Source organism: Ictalurus punctatus, chromosome 21 (genome assembly GCF_001660625.3).
Source record: "Ictalurus punctatus breed USDA103 chromosome 21, Coco_2.0, whole genome shotgun sequence".
NCBI classification, from domain to species: domain Eukaryota; kingdom Metazoa; phylum Chordata; class Actinopteri; order Siluriformes; family Ictaluridae; genus Ictalurus; species Ictalurus punctatus.
The window spans coordinates 10925931-10942590 of record NC_030436.2 but is presented as its reverse complement, the minus strand read 5'-3'; the positions used below and the strand labels follow the sequence as shown (position 1 = coordinate 10942590).

The window sequence follows — 16660 nt, the reverse complement described above, 5'->3', positions numbered from 1 at the left end:
CAAAGAAATTAATATTGGGTAACTGACATTACTGAAACAATTTTTTTTCTTATTTTTTAAATGGACAAATATCATCTTTATTTTTGAAAACAAAAATAACGAGAGCTGCATGTTTCCATGCCAATGCACAGACTGTCTGACAGCCTGTAGTAAGTGTAGTAATGGTTTTAGTGTAACAAACCAATACTAGGATTGATAACTTAAGCGGAGTGATACAAAGAGTAACATGTCCCAGTGCTGCTGTAGTAAACATCAGCACTCTTGGCACACTGCTTGTCCAACCAATTTAGCGGACCAAAACTTCCTGTCGCATAATAAGAATTTACCAAGAAATATACATCCTCAACTAGTTTAAAATACAGTTAAACACTACAAACAATCCACCTGAATGGCTGACAGTGGCGTTTTCCCACACAGGTTAACAATGCTCAAGTATACTTATAGACCATCACACCAATATGCGGATCCTCCCCAAACTGTTACCACAAAGATGGAAGCACACGATTGTATAGCAGTAAAATTTCCCTTCACTGGAACTAAGAGGCCCAAACACTGTTCCAGCATGACACAAAGTGTGCAAAGTGAGCACCATGAAGACGTGGTGTGTTAAGGTTGGAAGAAGGTAAAAGAACTCGAGTGTCCTGCACAGAACCCTGACCTCAACCCCACTGAACACCTTTAGGATGAACTGGCGCCTCCTCACCATCACAACATCAGCACCTGACCTCAACCTCACTAACGCTCTTGTATCTGAATGAACACTAATCCCCACATCCACGCACCAAAATCTAATGGAAAACCTTCCCAGAAGAGAGAGTGGAGCTTATTCTAACAGAAAAGGGGGAATAACACCATGTTAATGCCCATGGTTTTGGAACGAGCACAAAAGGGTGTGACCGTCAGATGGTCCAGCAGTATTAGGGGTCCCCCACCAATACAGCCGCCACCTCTAGTGGCCGGTATCTGGGGTTTGAGGCCTCAACTCCACCTGCTTCCTATCCAGCCCTGGAATCTTTCACCAGCGGTATTGCAGGACTTTCACTCACACAACACATACAATTTCATCAAACAGTCTTATGAACCTTATACATAGCCCTTATACAATTACAATCAGTTCACACTTCTCTTACCTCTTCTCACTCACTCAAGGTTCTTTTGGAGACCAACTTTAGTCTTTCTTCTCACCCCGGGGCTCCCCAATCGTAACAGACCACTAAGACAGAGCTTTGAAATAACAGGCGTCTGCAATGCCTTCTTCCTACACGGCCTATCTGTTGCTTAGATAGTGAAGTCCCACGGGAGAGATTACAGACATATAGATCTTAACCCAGTCCATCTGGGGTGCCAAAATTACTCAAAACTTAACTAATTTAAATTACATACAGAAACTTGGCAGGACTCTTCAGTTCAGTTTGCCCAACGAAAAACGCTGCTGTAACGAGGCCCAACGTTTGCGGTTAGCAGTAAGTTCATCAAAATGTACTCACGAAGATACGTGACGATAAATCGGAAAGAATACCTACAGCACAAAGTTGATGCTCCACCCAGTTACAGATAACTAACGTCTTTGAAGTTGCAGCTGAAAGAAACGGAAAGCACAGGAAAAACGAGTGAGTCAGTGAGAAATCATGATGCGGCATGTGATGGACTGCTGAACTCGTCTTCCTGTTCGGGTCTGCCACACACACAAAAGAAAAAACAGTTTTGCATACGTGTGAAACTAACCACCACATCAGAGCATTTCTGCATAACATTTCTGCATTTCTCTGAACGAGAACCGGGTGAAGCTAGCTATATATAGCCGCATATATTAATACACTGCAATCGTACTATAAGACACAGGTTCCTGACCTTTACCCTGGACATTTTAATTTATTCTAGAAACGTAAACAACAACACTACTGCCAATACCTCCGAAAAGTGTATTGACATCATTTATCATCGATATGATAAGCATCATGGTGCTCAAACTGTAATTCCCAAGTCAGAGTTCGCCTACCAAAACGCCACCTGTCCTTTCCCCTTCGGTGAACTGGCTCGAATTTTATTCAAATTTAGTCAAACCTACTGAGAAACAACGCAGAAAAGTGAAATTCTCAGGTGTTTCGAAAAGTCAGAAATCGTAACTGCTACAGTTAAACCTACAGATATAGGATCGCTTTATACATTTATAATAACTGCCTAGAGCACATCTGCTGCTATGCATGGTTTGGCAGGAAACCCAGCAGGACATCAAGCAGGACCACAGCTGTCCTGATGTTATTTACATGGTGGTTCTCAGCAGTGAACCTGAGGCAGTAGTGATAGTTTGTGGTACCACTGATGTTTTTAAACACGGTGATAAACACTCCCAGCCTATCAACACCTTGTCAGCATTAAGCTGGGAACGACCTACCACTCAAACAATGGACGAGGAGTCTGGCTCCTCTCAAGGTTTCTTCTCCAGAAGTTCAACCATCCCTCATCACGGTCCTCTCCGGCTCGTTAACTGGGGATATAATTCTACATCCTGCACTACACAAATAATAAATAAATGATTGAAGGGCTGAACTTTTGTGCATCTGCTTGGAAGGTGTACCTAATAAACTGGCACATAAGTATGTAGATGAATGATGACATACATTGACATGAACACGCACCATTTTGTTTATAGAATGTGTGTGTAGTTTTTTTTTTAGTTTAAATAAATATGCTGGTTTGTTTTAAAGTCACATTCTCTCACTCAAGCAGCTAAACCCATCAGCTAATACAAAATTCCATCACTTCAATGCCGTTACACAAAACCAGCTAGCCAAGTAGCTAACTCGCGCGAGCTCAATTTCTAGCTCGTTTAACTAAAACTCATCCAGTGACCGTTATTTATTTTTGTTCATTTGGTTCAGTGAGCCTTATAGCCTCAACATACAACACAAATGGTCGCAACTGGTATTTTTTAACAACCGAAATCCGCAACTAACCGGCGAGTTATGCAAGTAATAACTTACCTCAGGAAAAATAAATAATGGTCAGGATTCGCGTCGCGTGCACACAAGCCAAAACAAAAAACCCCGATAACCGTCCAATTTTGAAAACGCCAGGCATCAAGCAGGGTTTCTCATCATACGCGCGCGCCACACAACGTGCGCTGGTTTCACGCCGAGTAAGTCTGATTGGCTCGTTGAAAGCACGTGACAAAAAAACCCGAATAATTATTTTTTTAAAAAAACAAACCGACGTGTCTAATTAGTAGCTGTGAGTGTCAGTCATGGAATAGGTCTCCAATCGTCAACGCACACTCGTACACACTAGCCCCGCCCACTGGAATGCCGGCTCTGTGCTGTGATTGGCGAGAAAATGGCGTTCAGACATTGATACTGCATCCTAACGTTTTTATTTTTACATCTTCATGATAGTCTTTTCTTTTTAAACTGCAAGATATGATTTAATTTGACAATTGTTATACATCACAAGATTTCTCACACAATTTTGTTTTCATTTTGGCAAAGAAAGAAAATTGAAAGGTGCTTAAACATGCAGTCACTAGACAAAAAACAAACAGAAGTTCTTTCTCAAAATAAGGTGCTTTTATTCTTCTGTAAAGCATACAGTGATTCTCACAGATGTGTGCGGCTCTGTTTAACGATGAAGTGCAGTTAATTTATTAGCATTCGGAGGAATTCATCTTGATTAATCTTTCAGGACAAGTGGAGCTTTGACCTGAGAGGCCACCTCGGCACCCAGCAGCTCCTCCACTATGGTCAGGGCGAACTCGAAGCTGGTGCCCGGGCCTCGGCTCGTGATCAGGTGTCCATCTTTCTGAACACGGGCCTCTGAATACTTGTAGTGATCTAAAATAAAAAAAAAATAAAAAAAAAAACACACCACCCTTACAGCCCATGTAACTGACTACAAGCCACTCTGGAACAAGTCAGGAAACAAAAAATGGCAAATACAGACTTCTAGAAAGATTTTCTGGCCTTACCTCCAGCCATCATCTTGTCTTTAGCACCCGGGTGGGTCGTGACTGTGCTGCCGAAACCGATTCCGTGAGCCAAAAGTGCTGTGGGACCTGTAAACCAAAATAATTAACCCTTTCAAGCATCTTTTTTTTTTTTTTTTCTTTAAATACACAGATTTGTTTGTCTCCACCCTTTCTTAAAATGTCATGACATATGATTTTAATCTTGTCTGAATATTACTTACAGTGCCCTCCACTAATATTGGCACCCTTGGTAAATATGAGCAAAGAAGGCTGTGCAATCAAGGTCCTGCCATTTTTTTTTTTTTTTTTTTTTTTTAAAACAAAAAGATCAAAAGGTTAAACAGACAATTTTTCACAGACTTCGGCGCTCATATTTACCATTTATGTAAAAAACATTTGATTGGAGGCTGCTGTATAATGCACAGCCTGTACCCTATTCATTGAATTATCCCTAAGCAAAAAAAAAAAAAAAAAAAAAAAAAAAAAAAAAAATACCCATACGGAATTTAGAAATGTTTTAACGCCTCATTTTCTTGCACTGCCTTAAACCAAGATAAATGCATCGTGTGTATTTTTGATTTCACAAACAAGGAACTGCTGATATCCGATGAAAAATGTTTGTCTTTTTGAACTTAAAACAAACAAATAAATATAAAGCTATGGCTTACAGCAGTGAAACCTTATTGCATTCTCAGACAGTAACAGTAAAAAGCAGTAGACGTGACCATTCTATAATGAACGTTATTACAGTTATACGTTAACGTGTCATTAGCACTGCCGATGAAGGACGCCGTGAAGGACGTTGGGAATTGAGGGTAACGGTGCAGGGAGAGGGAGAGAGAGAGGGAGAGGAAAAGGAAAGAAAAAAAAAAAAAAAAAGAAAAGAAAAAAAAAAAAAAAAAAAAAGTGTCCTAGAAAATCAGTCAAGATCCCACAGGAGTATGTAATGAGTGAGTCGTGGTGCCTTTGGCATTCCTTCACACACTGGCTTATTTTATAGCGTGTATAGCTCTCCGGTACTGCATCAAACTGTCAGAGAAAAGGGGTGAAGCTGTGAAAGCGTGAAGGGGAAACATTTTCCCTGAGAACAAACCTCTTGCGGTCACCGTTCGTGTCCTCAGTCTCCTTTGTAAGAGCGCATTACCAAATCTAAGGGTCCTGTAATATTTATACCGTACCAGAGCAACTGCCAAGCAGAAATTTTATTTATTTATTTTATATTAAAGCTTTTCGTGAGCTTGAGTGCAGAGTCAGCAAGCCGGCAGTCAGAGTGCTTTTCTAAACGTGGCCCAAAGAGCTGGAAGGAAACTGAATGTCAGAAATATTAGATAACACTGTATTGATTTCTTTGTTTAAAAAATAAAAAATAAAATAATAATAATAATAATAATAATTTGTTTGCACTCTGTATCGCACTTTAAGGTGACTTTAGTCTTCACACAAGTACATACTTCGATTAAAAAAGAAAATCCTGTTATTTTTTGAAAACTATAACATATTTGATCAGCAGTTCAGAGTTTAAACAGATCAGGAAACCTGGAATGAGAAGAGCATTATTGATCTGCTGTAGACTTTGTGATAGAAATAGAAACGATAGCATGACTGCAGTCTCAGGACTGAATATTAACACATTTCATACTCGAACCACCCTTTTCCGAGTCTTCTCATTGCTGCTTATCAAGGAAGGAGGGGGTGGGGGGGGGCCTCTTATTTTATTCACTCACACCTTCACTCCTATGAAGTACTCATATGTATGACGTATTCCACAACAGGAAGTTATATTATATTCATCATACAAATTTCCTGATGATCACATGAAGAAATAAGTTCCTTTTTCTTCAAGATATTATGAAACTGACTGATGAGATCAGTTTGAAAACACAACCATTTTAACCCAAATTAACACGCGCACACAAAAAAAAGATTCAGTAAATCCTTAGAACGTCCTTAATGTAATCATGCCATTAGCTTCATGACATGACCTCATGACATTGCTAATTCAATCAGTGACAAATTATTAAAAAAATTCAACCTGTAAGAGGCTAAAATGCCACTGCAGTCGTGAGATCACTCAAGTATGAGACGATGAAATGACACTTTCAATTAGCATGCGCTATTAAGTGAGAGTGTGTGTATTTTCTGAGCCTGTATGCAAAGCCACCACGTGCAGCAGAGCCATCGAGGTATCAGGTATGCGGTGGATTAAACAGTACCTGCGCAGATGGCGGCAATCAGCCCTTTCCTGCCCTCCTGCTCCTTTAACACCTCCTTCACAGCAGGAGACTACGAGAGAGAGAACGAGAGAGAGAGAACGAGAGAGAGAGAGAGCACACAAAGTTAACATCCTGAACACATTATGAATTTTCTTGCGTGAACCTTCATGACCTAATGAATCATTTAAGACTAATGCAACATTTGGATGTTATATTATGTCAGGAACATCGGCATGTGTAATATACTTGAGTAAAAAACCAAAGGAATATTCCTTCCACTGATTTACTGTTCCATTATTGAGAACTTGGTTTATACTTGATTTGACTGCATACGTGAATGTGCAGAAATTGGGGTGGCCCGAACCCCACTGTGCTTCGAGCCCGGAAAAATTAACACTGACATACGCTGGACAGCAGGTCAGAGCCAAAACATCTCTGACCATCACGTTTCCAAGTCAAACAGTTTGTTTGTTTAAGCAGAAAATCTTATCTTAAGCAGAAAATTTATTTTATTTGTTATATAATATACTTAATGAGAAATATTAGATAACCTTTACTTTAAAAGATATCACTTTTATATAACAATGAAAATGGGGGGGGAAATGGAATGGATTTCCTAAAAATGAATCATTCTAAAATGAACATAAAAGTTAATATGTAATTAAGATAAAATACTAAGAACAAATTGATAATCAAGAATCCGGGGGGGGGGGGGGGGGGGGGGGGGGGGGGCTGTTCAAAATCCAAACATTTATTTATAAACACTGATAAAAATTTATACAAACAAATAAAATGCATAAATGCTCAAAATGTCAGACAACAAACAAAACTAGAGAAATATTAAAATGTTTAGATGCATTTTAAATACACTTTTGTGAAAATAACGGCACAGAAACCAAAACACTCACCTCGGACAGGTTCTGGGCTCCGAGCAGTCCTCCAGGTAACAGAACCACATCATATGGGCCCTGAAGGGGAATTCTACTGTCAGTGACATTAAAACCCGGTTTATAAGAGAAGAGTTTGTGGAGAAGAACAAACACTGCTGATTTTATCGTTTACATTTTATCTTCTGATTGACTACAATTTAACAAATACAAAGAGGTCTGAATATAAAACGGTTTACTCATTTGCTTCTGAAACACTTAGAAGGGTTAAAAATATAAATGCATGTTTTAAGTTATCTTGAAATCAAATAGAACAACGTTGCAGGGTCAGGACAATTCCACCAGGGGGAGACGTAGCAACAATCATTTATCATCATCATCATCATCATCATCATCATCATCATCATCATCATATCAGTGTGTATTATGTTTTATATTTATGTTGTTCTAAGACAGTGAATGTTGACCTGTTTCGAGGCTTCCTCCAGGCTCGAATCTGGACAGATGAGGACATCACGGCTACACTGAACAGGATCCTTCCCCGTCAGTCCTGCTACAGTCACAGCGATCTGTCACAGTCACACACACACACACACACACACACACACACACACACACACACACACACACACACACACACACACACACACACGAGAGGCTTAAACACACGCATTAAATACTCTTTACTGACAGACGTAAAGATGACAAATCTGTATATTTCCAGTCAACCTGAAGAAGTCGACTCATATTGGCAAGCCAAGTCAAATGATTTTGATTCACTGGAGGAAAAAAAAAGACTTGGGACAGCAAACATGAAATTTATGTCCCTCACGTTATGATTTATAATTTAATAAATAAATAAATAAAAAGTTTCCATTCATATTTTTCACAGCTTGCCTTTATCAATAAAATAACTTCTCTAAATCAGCCAAGAGTCAACTCGTACCGGTGAGCCAAGTCAAATGATCTGACTCACCAAATAAGCCAGATATTGCATCAATAAAATAAAATCACTGGGGAGCTGAGTCAAATAATTTGACTCATTTAAAAAACCCAACCCCCCATCACTAATCATTGGACAAGTGGCTGAAATATAGAAGAAAATGTTCTAACAGCCAATTACTGATGGGAATTCTGACTCTTTTAGTGAGTCAATGTATTTGACTCAGCAAACCAATAAGAATCGACTCTTTGCTGAGTTGGAAAAATTCCTTTGACAAAAGCAAGATTTTTAAAAAAGATTAAAAAATAAACACAATTAAAGAGATTTAAAAATAAATAATAATAATAATAATAATAATAATAATAATAATAATAAACATGATAAAGTGAGGGACATGCATCTCATTTTCCAGCGATTTATCTAAATATTACTGGTGGCAATTCTGGCGCTTTTGAGCGAGTCAGATTATTTGACTCAGTGCACCAATAAGAGTCGACTCTTGCCGAAGATAGAGAAATTCCTCTACCGATAAAGACGAGAAAGTAAAAAAGAAAAGAAAAATGCTTTCTTAAAAACACATAACGTTAGGGATAGAAGTCTCGTGCTTCAGCGATTTATCTAAATGGTAGTGATGGGAATTATGTCTCTTTTCAGTGGGTCGTATCATTTGACTGAGCTCTCCAACAAGAACCGACTATTTGCGGAGTTGAAATAATTATTTGATCAATAAAGACGGGATGTGGAATTGCTGAAAAGAATTTGAATAGATGACAAGACTCGTGCTTCACCGATTTTTCTATATTTTAGTGATGGGAATTCAACTCACCAATAAGAATCGTCTTTTTGCTTAGACTTATTAAAAATAATAAATAAAATAAAGAATAATAAAGCGCTGGATGGAAAGCCTCATAAAAACTTGATTCTGGATTTAAATCCGGGGGCTAGAAGAGCACAGTGTTTTGTTTGTGTGTGCTTTTCGGTGAGATTAATGCCAAAGTCCATAATCATGACCGCAGCACACTTTGACATTTAGCTTTATTAACCTGAACCCTTCCTCAGTCTAGTCCAGTATGTATACACGTAATACCCGGATAATGTAGCTAACCTCCGCTAGCTACTTCTCACTGCCGAAAGAGAAAATAAAATAATAATGCATTTAAGTTTAAAGTAGCACAATTTAAACATTAAACCCAATCCGTGCAAACAACCTGCATGTCTGCAAGACTGGAGAACGTCATACAACCGCGCTAGCGCACTAGCTAGCTAAACCAGGTTAGCGCTAAATAGGCTACAAACCCCAGCTCTGCGCATGACGTCCACGGGTATCACTGTCTCCATCTCCTCCGCCCCCTTCGCCAAAATCACTAAGGCTCTCTTTGCAGCCATGACTTTCACCAAAACACGCTGGAGAGACTAGAGAAACCGGAGCAGAACGCTTCAGTTATAGCCGTAAAAATCACGACCGAGTTCCAAATGCCTGAAATTTTTACATGTAGCGCACTTGCTAGGGTGAAGACGCCTTTATGTCAAACCCTAGGTAGCGCAGTTATGTAGGAAGTAAAGAGCAATTTGATTTTTTTGCATACAATAAAAGTCACGTTTCCGGGATAATAGAATCATGAAGTGTAAAGTATTTATTCGCAAATAAGAAAATAAAACAGTTTATATACTTACAAAAAGACGACTAGTTAAATAAAGCACAAAAAATGAACTTCAATTAGAACATGCATCAAAACTAGATAAAATGTATAAAAAGAAAGCGGGTAAACTGTAAATCAGGACAGTTTCTTGTTAAGCTAAACGTGCTTATTAAAGACACAGCATTTATTACGAAAAGATCAAATGTTTTGTGAATCTGTAATCCCTATTTTCACTGTTCTCTGGAAAGTCTGTGTATCTTCTCTTATCTTCTACAACCATTTATTTTTTTTAATTCAACCTTGATGTCGAAAAGCACTCATACAACGATCTGAAACCCTCCCAGTAAAGCTGTTCGAGTGCAATATAAATAAAACAAATGCTTCTGATGAACTTCATTGCATTATTTTATCTTTATTTTTCAGATATTTATGTGACTGTCTGGCTCAGGACCATGTTAGTTTACATTTTCTCCCACCACCAGAGGGCAGTGTAGGATCTGATATGGCAAAGTTCTCGATTTCACGCAGTTCTGATGGGAGTTTTGACTCTTTCCAGTGATTCACATAATTTGACTTGGTTCACCAATAAGAGTCGACTCTTCATTGCGATACATTTACCAATGATTGTTATTTGCCTCCATTTTGTCTCAGTCGAAGCATTTTTATTACATTTCACCTGCCTGCGTCTACATAGCACACTGCTTGTATACCGGAGTCTAAATGCTCTCAACAGCTATAGCCATGTTTCCATCCACGTAATTTTATGCAAATTTTGGGATATTGCATGAAAAAACGTTGAATGGAAACAAACAAATGCGGATAAATTCCTCGATGCACATAAAAACAAGTCATGTGATTCTGCCTCAACAAATCATGACTGGATAATCGGCTCAGAAATGTATCGATACTTTGCACCAGTTTCCCCGGAAACGATGGTTCCATTCTGTTGAACACACAGGATGGAAACGGCGCTTTATTTGCATATGTTCTATGCAACATTCCAGTTTATCGTATAAGTTAAATTCGCACCTTGGATCACTGTCCAATCGCAGCTTTACGCCGTAAACGGGGGCGTGGTTATAAGCGGACGGTTTTGATCCATACGGAAAAGTCTGATATGAAAATGATTGGAGATTTCCAAAATACATGATTTACAGAATTAGCCACAGAACATGAATGCTAAGCTAATCAGCTAGTTGGATATGACAGTGAATGACAAGAAACAGGTGTTTAAATCCCACTCCTGTCAAGCTGAGACAAAACAACAACAACAACAAAAAAAAAAACAGTTTGCTTGATGTTTATTTCGAACAACAGAAGGTCATGAGGACATTTCCCATTAGCAGATTCATAGATTGTGACATTTACTAAAAGTATTATTATTATTAGACAATTTTCAGTAGTTTCCTAAGCATAAAATATTTAAATAATTATTTTTATATGTATATTTGATATTTTAAAATGAAATATTATCCATCCATCCATCTTCTATACCGCTTATACTACTGGAAACCTGGAGCCTATCACAGGGAGCATGGGGCACAAGGCGGGGTACACCCTGGACGGGATGCCAATTCATCGCAAGGTACAATCACACACATTCACACACACATTCATACCATACGGACACTTTGGACATGCCAGTCAGCTTACCATGCATGTCTTTGGACTGGGGGAGGAAACCCGAGTACCCGGAGGAAACCCCCCCGCAGCACAGGGAGAACATGTGAACTCTACACACAGGGCCATGGTGGGAATCGAACCCCAACCCTGGAGGTGTGAGGTGAACATGCTAACCACTGTATTATATTTATATCATTTTGTATTATTTTAAAGTTTTGAATGTTTAGGCATAATGTACGAAATGTAAAAAAAATGTAATTCTATTTTCATTGACATGTTTGTGTGATTTCCTCTCTAAAGGACAGACCTAGGGGGAAAACACTTAAATTCGAGGCCTACGAGAATTATTTTTTTAAATAAATAAAGTGAAAAAAGCCACTTCTTGCCAGTTTGAATAGGTTTCTGTGTTGTGTAAAAAGTGCACTTTTTCTTTATGCAACAGATTAGAGTGAAGCATGGTGTTCTGGCAGACGCCCGTGTGTGTGTTTTGTAGTATGTTCCCAAATCCATCCGTCTGCGCAGATTACCAACAAACACAGCTGGGATCAGCTGAAGCCATTCCTCTGTGCTACACCAACTCATTCCTAGAAACACACACTTCATTGAAACCCAAATGATAATTTATATATACACCTCAAAAAAAAGTTGTTTGTAAACCAGGAAACCTGGCGAGTCTCCGCTGGGAAACAGAAATTTTGAACTCTGGATGCATGGGCATGGAAGTGGATGTGGAATTAGCCACGGACACATCAACACACACACACACACACACACACACACATGCACACAAACATACACACACACTTGGCTTTGGTGGCTCTCATGACAGTTATAATGCTCTGCGCACAATTCAGGGTTTAGTGTAGACCAAAGTGTGTGTTCTTGTAGGATCTAGTTAGCTTCTTTGTAGCTACTTCATTCAAAGAAAAAAGAGATATAAATGCAGAGACAGAAATACAAAAAGATGAGTATGCAGTAATCCAGTAGCTGTATGGCCTTGAGATTGATTATTAAAAGAAACGGAAATCAAATCGAAGTCGTAATCAAATCAGCACGCTGACACATGAGGCATAAAATGACGCTCGTTATTGTTTAGCATTTAATAACACGTTTTTAATGTTGAATAAAACATTCATTACTATAAAACAAAAATACATAAACACAATGTTAATTGTTAAATATAATACAATAATGCTTTTTTTTTTTTAAAAAGTCTTTGATTAGTCGAAGTTAAAAATTACAATATATGAATATGCATGGTTTGTGGGCGGAGTCTCACAAACATGACCAGCCCCAATTCTGTTATTTGGAAATAACTAGACTATATTAATACATGGATTATAGTAATGTATTTAGTACTATAACATACACATACCATCCACTTTATTAGGGACACCCATGCACCTGCACTCATGCACTTATTTAATCAGCCAATCATGTAGCAGAAGCACAATATATAAACTCATGCAGATATGAGTCAAGAACTTCAGTTAATGTTCACAGCGAACATCAGAAATGGGAAAATTTTTGATCTCTGTGAATATAGCCGTGACGTGGTTGTTGGAACCAGATGGGCTGGTGTGAGTATTTCAGAAACTGCTGATCACCTGGGATTTTCACACGCAACAATCTGTAAAGTTAGACAGAATGGTGCGAAAAACAAAAAACATAGAGTGAGCGATAGCTCTGTGTTGATAAGAGAGGGTTAGAGGAGAATGACCGGACTGGTCTGAGCTGCCAGAAGGATATAGTAATTCAAATAATCAGTCTTTTCAAGCGTAATGAGCAGAAAAGCATCTCAGCATGCACAAAACATCAAACCTTGAGGTGGACGACCTACGACACATCAGATTCCTCTCCTGTCAGCCTAGAACGTTAATCTGAGGCTATCATGGGCACAGACTCGCCCAAACTGGACAGATGAAGATTAGCTCAAGTGGCAAAGAATGATTGCATTTATGGCTCCTAAGCCGTGCAACAGAAAAGTCTTCGTCCAATCATAAGGAGATCGCGATTTCAAATCCTGACGACGCCACAGCAAAGAAAGCAAAATTGTCCATACTCTCTCCCCTGTTAATCACATCACAGTGATACTTGACAGTAGTTGGTTTCTGAGTGTTCATGTATGCGGATGATTTGGCAGATGACCCTATCTTCATTAAACATAAGCAGGCTGCACTGCACTGCATGATGTTCATTCATTCATCCTTAGTAACGGCCTGGTCAGGATCACAGTGCTTTAAATTAGGCTATAGGTTTCTTTATGTTTTGGGATATAATGGCAACTAAATTTATAATAAAATAGCACAAACAAAAATAAAAACTGTGTGAGTGGGCCACGCCTACTTGTTTGAATAGGAATACAGATATTTGGAGCACCAAACAGATACGGATGTTATAGTCTACGTAGGGAGCGGCAGTGACAAAGACAACAGACCGGCGCTGCATAAACGGGAAAATTGGAAAACCCCCAGGTGCCTTCATGTTCATCTTTTGTTAGCAACAAGCTTGTGATGTACATTTTCCTCCTCAAAACACCGAGCTGCAGAGTCGGTGTTACGCATTTAACAAGCGAATATGTCTGAATGTTTATTGATTGAAAGCTGACATGTGTATGTAAATAAGAAGGGATGCTTTGCTGTGAGCGGCCATGTTGATTTGACGTCACTTGCTGAACTTGGGGGTTGAGGAGACCGTCCCAAGCTCTTTCGCAGGAATTCCCCAGTAGCCAGATCCTAAAGCTCTCTGAACACATGTTTCTACTTTCTGTGGGGTTGTGGTAAGGAGTAAAACAGCCCAGTGATCATCAGCGTCAGTGTCACTCTTGAAGTTTCCAGCATCATGTCACACAAACATGGAAAAACATAAAATTTAAACCAGATTCAGTGCAAAATCTGCCAAACGTACAAGCTTAGACATAAGCATCAGGCGGGACCTTTGATCTTTGCTTGGCGGCCCTGACGGCTTTTAATTCTTTCCTGACGTTGAGATGAAATCTTTTCCATGTTTACTGGAGTAGGAGGAACATTAGTGCTCCTCGTCGAGGCAACACGGCTTTATTTTCTGGCTCCCTCCTCAGCAGCCGCTTGGTTGCCAGACGCTCTGCAGACTCAGCTTTATCTAGTACTGCGCAGAGGTTTCTTCTCAAACCTGAGGGGCTTCTGGAATTGAACCACTAGGGATTCTTTAATACTTTATTTTTTTTTTTAAATAGAAGTCAGGGAGTCAGGGAATTCCACAAATTCTTGTTTGTCGTTAAGTAATCCTGTTAACATCGAATATGTAATGGTTTAAACATGAGAATATTTTCGTTTTTTTAAAGAAGAAATTATAAGCTCTGTTCAGATCCCGGCCTGTATACGACGGTCCAAAATGTTCACATCGCATGTTGGAGTACAAGAGCAGATTAAAGTTGAAAAGAAACCTCGGAATACATTAAAGCGAAGACGCCTCGTATCCGTACTCAGATTCAAGCCAGGAATCGCTCACGAGTGCCATGATGTTCTTATTACGGCCATGTTTTTCGCTCAGCTAGGTCGTAGGTCTGATCGATCGGATCTGAGACGTTACCTGGCTAAAAAAGGTTTCAGGAAGTGATTTAAATCGTTAAGCAGAACAAAATCGTCGTGACACCTGATACAGGTACCAATGAAAAATGAAATAAGTGTCCTGCTTATTTTTTATACACACTTTAAAACTTTCACATTTTCTACACTCTTAAAGGGAAACTCTAGCATATTAAAGATCTCATCTCTAGCTATTGCATCTTTAGTGTATATACAATTACCACAGACAATAATAATCTTTTTAAAAAACATGTTTAAACATATTTACAGGGCTCATTTACTGTACAGTGTGACGGGACGAAACCTTTTTCTCCATTTGCTAATCTGATTTCAGCTAGCCAAGCGCTTTGCTGGTCTTTGACGCGTTAGCCGTTAGCGTAGACGGACAGCTGTGTAAGGCAGGTGAGACGTGCAGCTGCTTCTCCTAAAATGAGCAGCGTGACCGATCCTGACATCCCATTCTCCCAAATCATCACACGCTACACGTCTAGTAGCGCATTAGCTCCATAGTTGTCTCCCGTTGTGCTCTGGCTAATTTAAAAAAATGGACGCATATGGAGAGTATCAGTGCCTTCTACACCACGGGCCTCACTCCATCAACGTGAAGACCAAAAATCTGTTTGCTTTCTTACCTCAGTCACGCTAGGCGGTTTTCATATGCTAGTCATGATGGTATGGCAGGGCAGATAAGACTGATTCTGTTAATACTTGGCTAAATTTACATGTTCATTCACACTTGATTACACGGGGCAGAGGCCAGGGTTCTGTCACGCTTTTTAAGAGTCACTTGAAGGAAATATCAGCGAGTCCTGCAAGTCTGCCAGGCTCTGAGAAGGCTACTCAAAGACAATAAGGCTTCTGAGTCCATTTTACAAGAACGAACGTCAGACAGTCTGGGGATCTGAGCGAAACTGAATGCTTAAAGGAATACTTTGGCGAAAAATTTAATTTACGTACACATTTTAAATGTAATCAATCGTCTGAGAAGTTGATCGGATGTCTTTCAGAGCTACAAGGATAATATATAACGTAGCTCAGACTTCACACAACGGGCCTGATTTAGCAATCTTTTATTAAAGTTTCGTTGATATGTTTGCATAAGTCAAACCACACTAAAAAATTTTTTCGCAGGATTTACAAAAGTTGTGTGCGTATGTTGATTGTCTGTAAAGTGCAAAGTGTGGTCCTGAAATAGCTCGTTTACATGTAGCGACGCACACAAAACTCCATAAAAAGATCAAGGCCCGGAAACATGAAATCTTCCATCCGCGGCATTTTGTTTACAGTTTACGGCTCTGCGTCAGACAGACTGGCCCTTCCTCCATTTACACAGCACCATTTCTTTTGTCACACATCTGAGCAAGTCTTGAATATAGTTAAATTTATCTTGTATTTTTTATTATAAGAGTACAGTAAACCAAATAGTGAGCGCACTATTATTAGTGGTTAGCACGTTCGTCTCACACCTCCAGGGTCGGGGGTTCGATTTCTGTTGCAGCTCTGTGCGTGGAGTTTGCATGTTCTCCCTGTGCTGCGAGGGTTTCCTCTGAGTACTCCGGTTTCCTCCCCCAGTCCAAAGACATGCATGGTAAACTGATTGGCGTGTCCAAAGTGTCCGTACTGTATGAATGTGTGTGTGAATTGTGCCCTGCGATGGATTGGCACCCCGTTCCCACCGATAGGCTCCAGGTTCCCCGTGACCCTGAAGGATAAGCGGTATAGAAAATGGATGGATGGATGGATAAACCAAATATAAGATCAATAAACCTATTTCTGGACATTATTACTTATTTCAAGTTTGTAGTTTTCTTATTCTTATTCTAGAAA

The 16660-nt window shown here is 39.4% G+C and overlaps 2 protein-coding genes across 9 annotated transcripts in view; both read right to left on the bottom strand.

Annotated features, from left to right (window-relative positions):
* Positions 1 to 3155, bottom strand: part of kcnab2a (potassium voltage-gated channel subfamily A regulatory beta subunit 2a) — a 78487-nt gene extending 75332 nt beyond the window's left edge. For 2 of the 8 annotated variants that reach the window (XM_017450659.3, XM_017450660.3), the window contains exon 1: positions 2985 to 3154. The gene's annotated coding sequence lies outside the window, so the exon portion shown is untranslated. Of the gene's footprint in view, positions 1 to 1130; positions 1152 to 1523; positions 1580 to 2395; positions 2515 to 2984 lie in introns of those variants that run through there. The other 6 variants (XM_047149581.2, XM_047149580.2, XM_017450664.3 and 3 more) reach the window with 6 other exon arrangements.
* Positions 3156 to 3541: 386 nt separating this feature from the next.
* park7 (parkinson protein 7) lies at positions 3542 to 9530 on the bottom strand. Its single transcript, XM_017451145.2, has 6 exons — positions 9301 to 9530; positions 7529 to 7630; positions 7083 to 7142; positions 6175 to 6244; positions 3962 to 4048; positions 3542 to 3827 (listed from the first exon to the last, which is right to left on the bottom strand). Exons 1-6 carry the CDS (start codon positions 9388 to 9390, stop codon positions 3667 to 3669), a joined length of 570 nt encoding a protein of 189 aa, XP_017306634.1. The 5' UTR covers positions 9391 to 9530; the 3' UTR covers positions 3542 to 3666.
* Positions 9531 to 16660: the final 7130 nt, after the last annotated feature.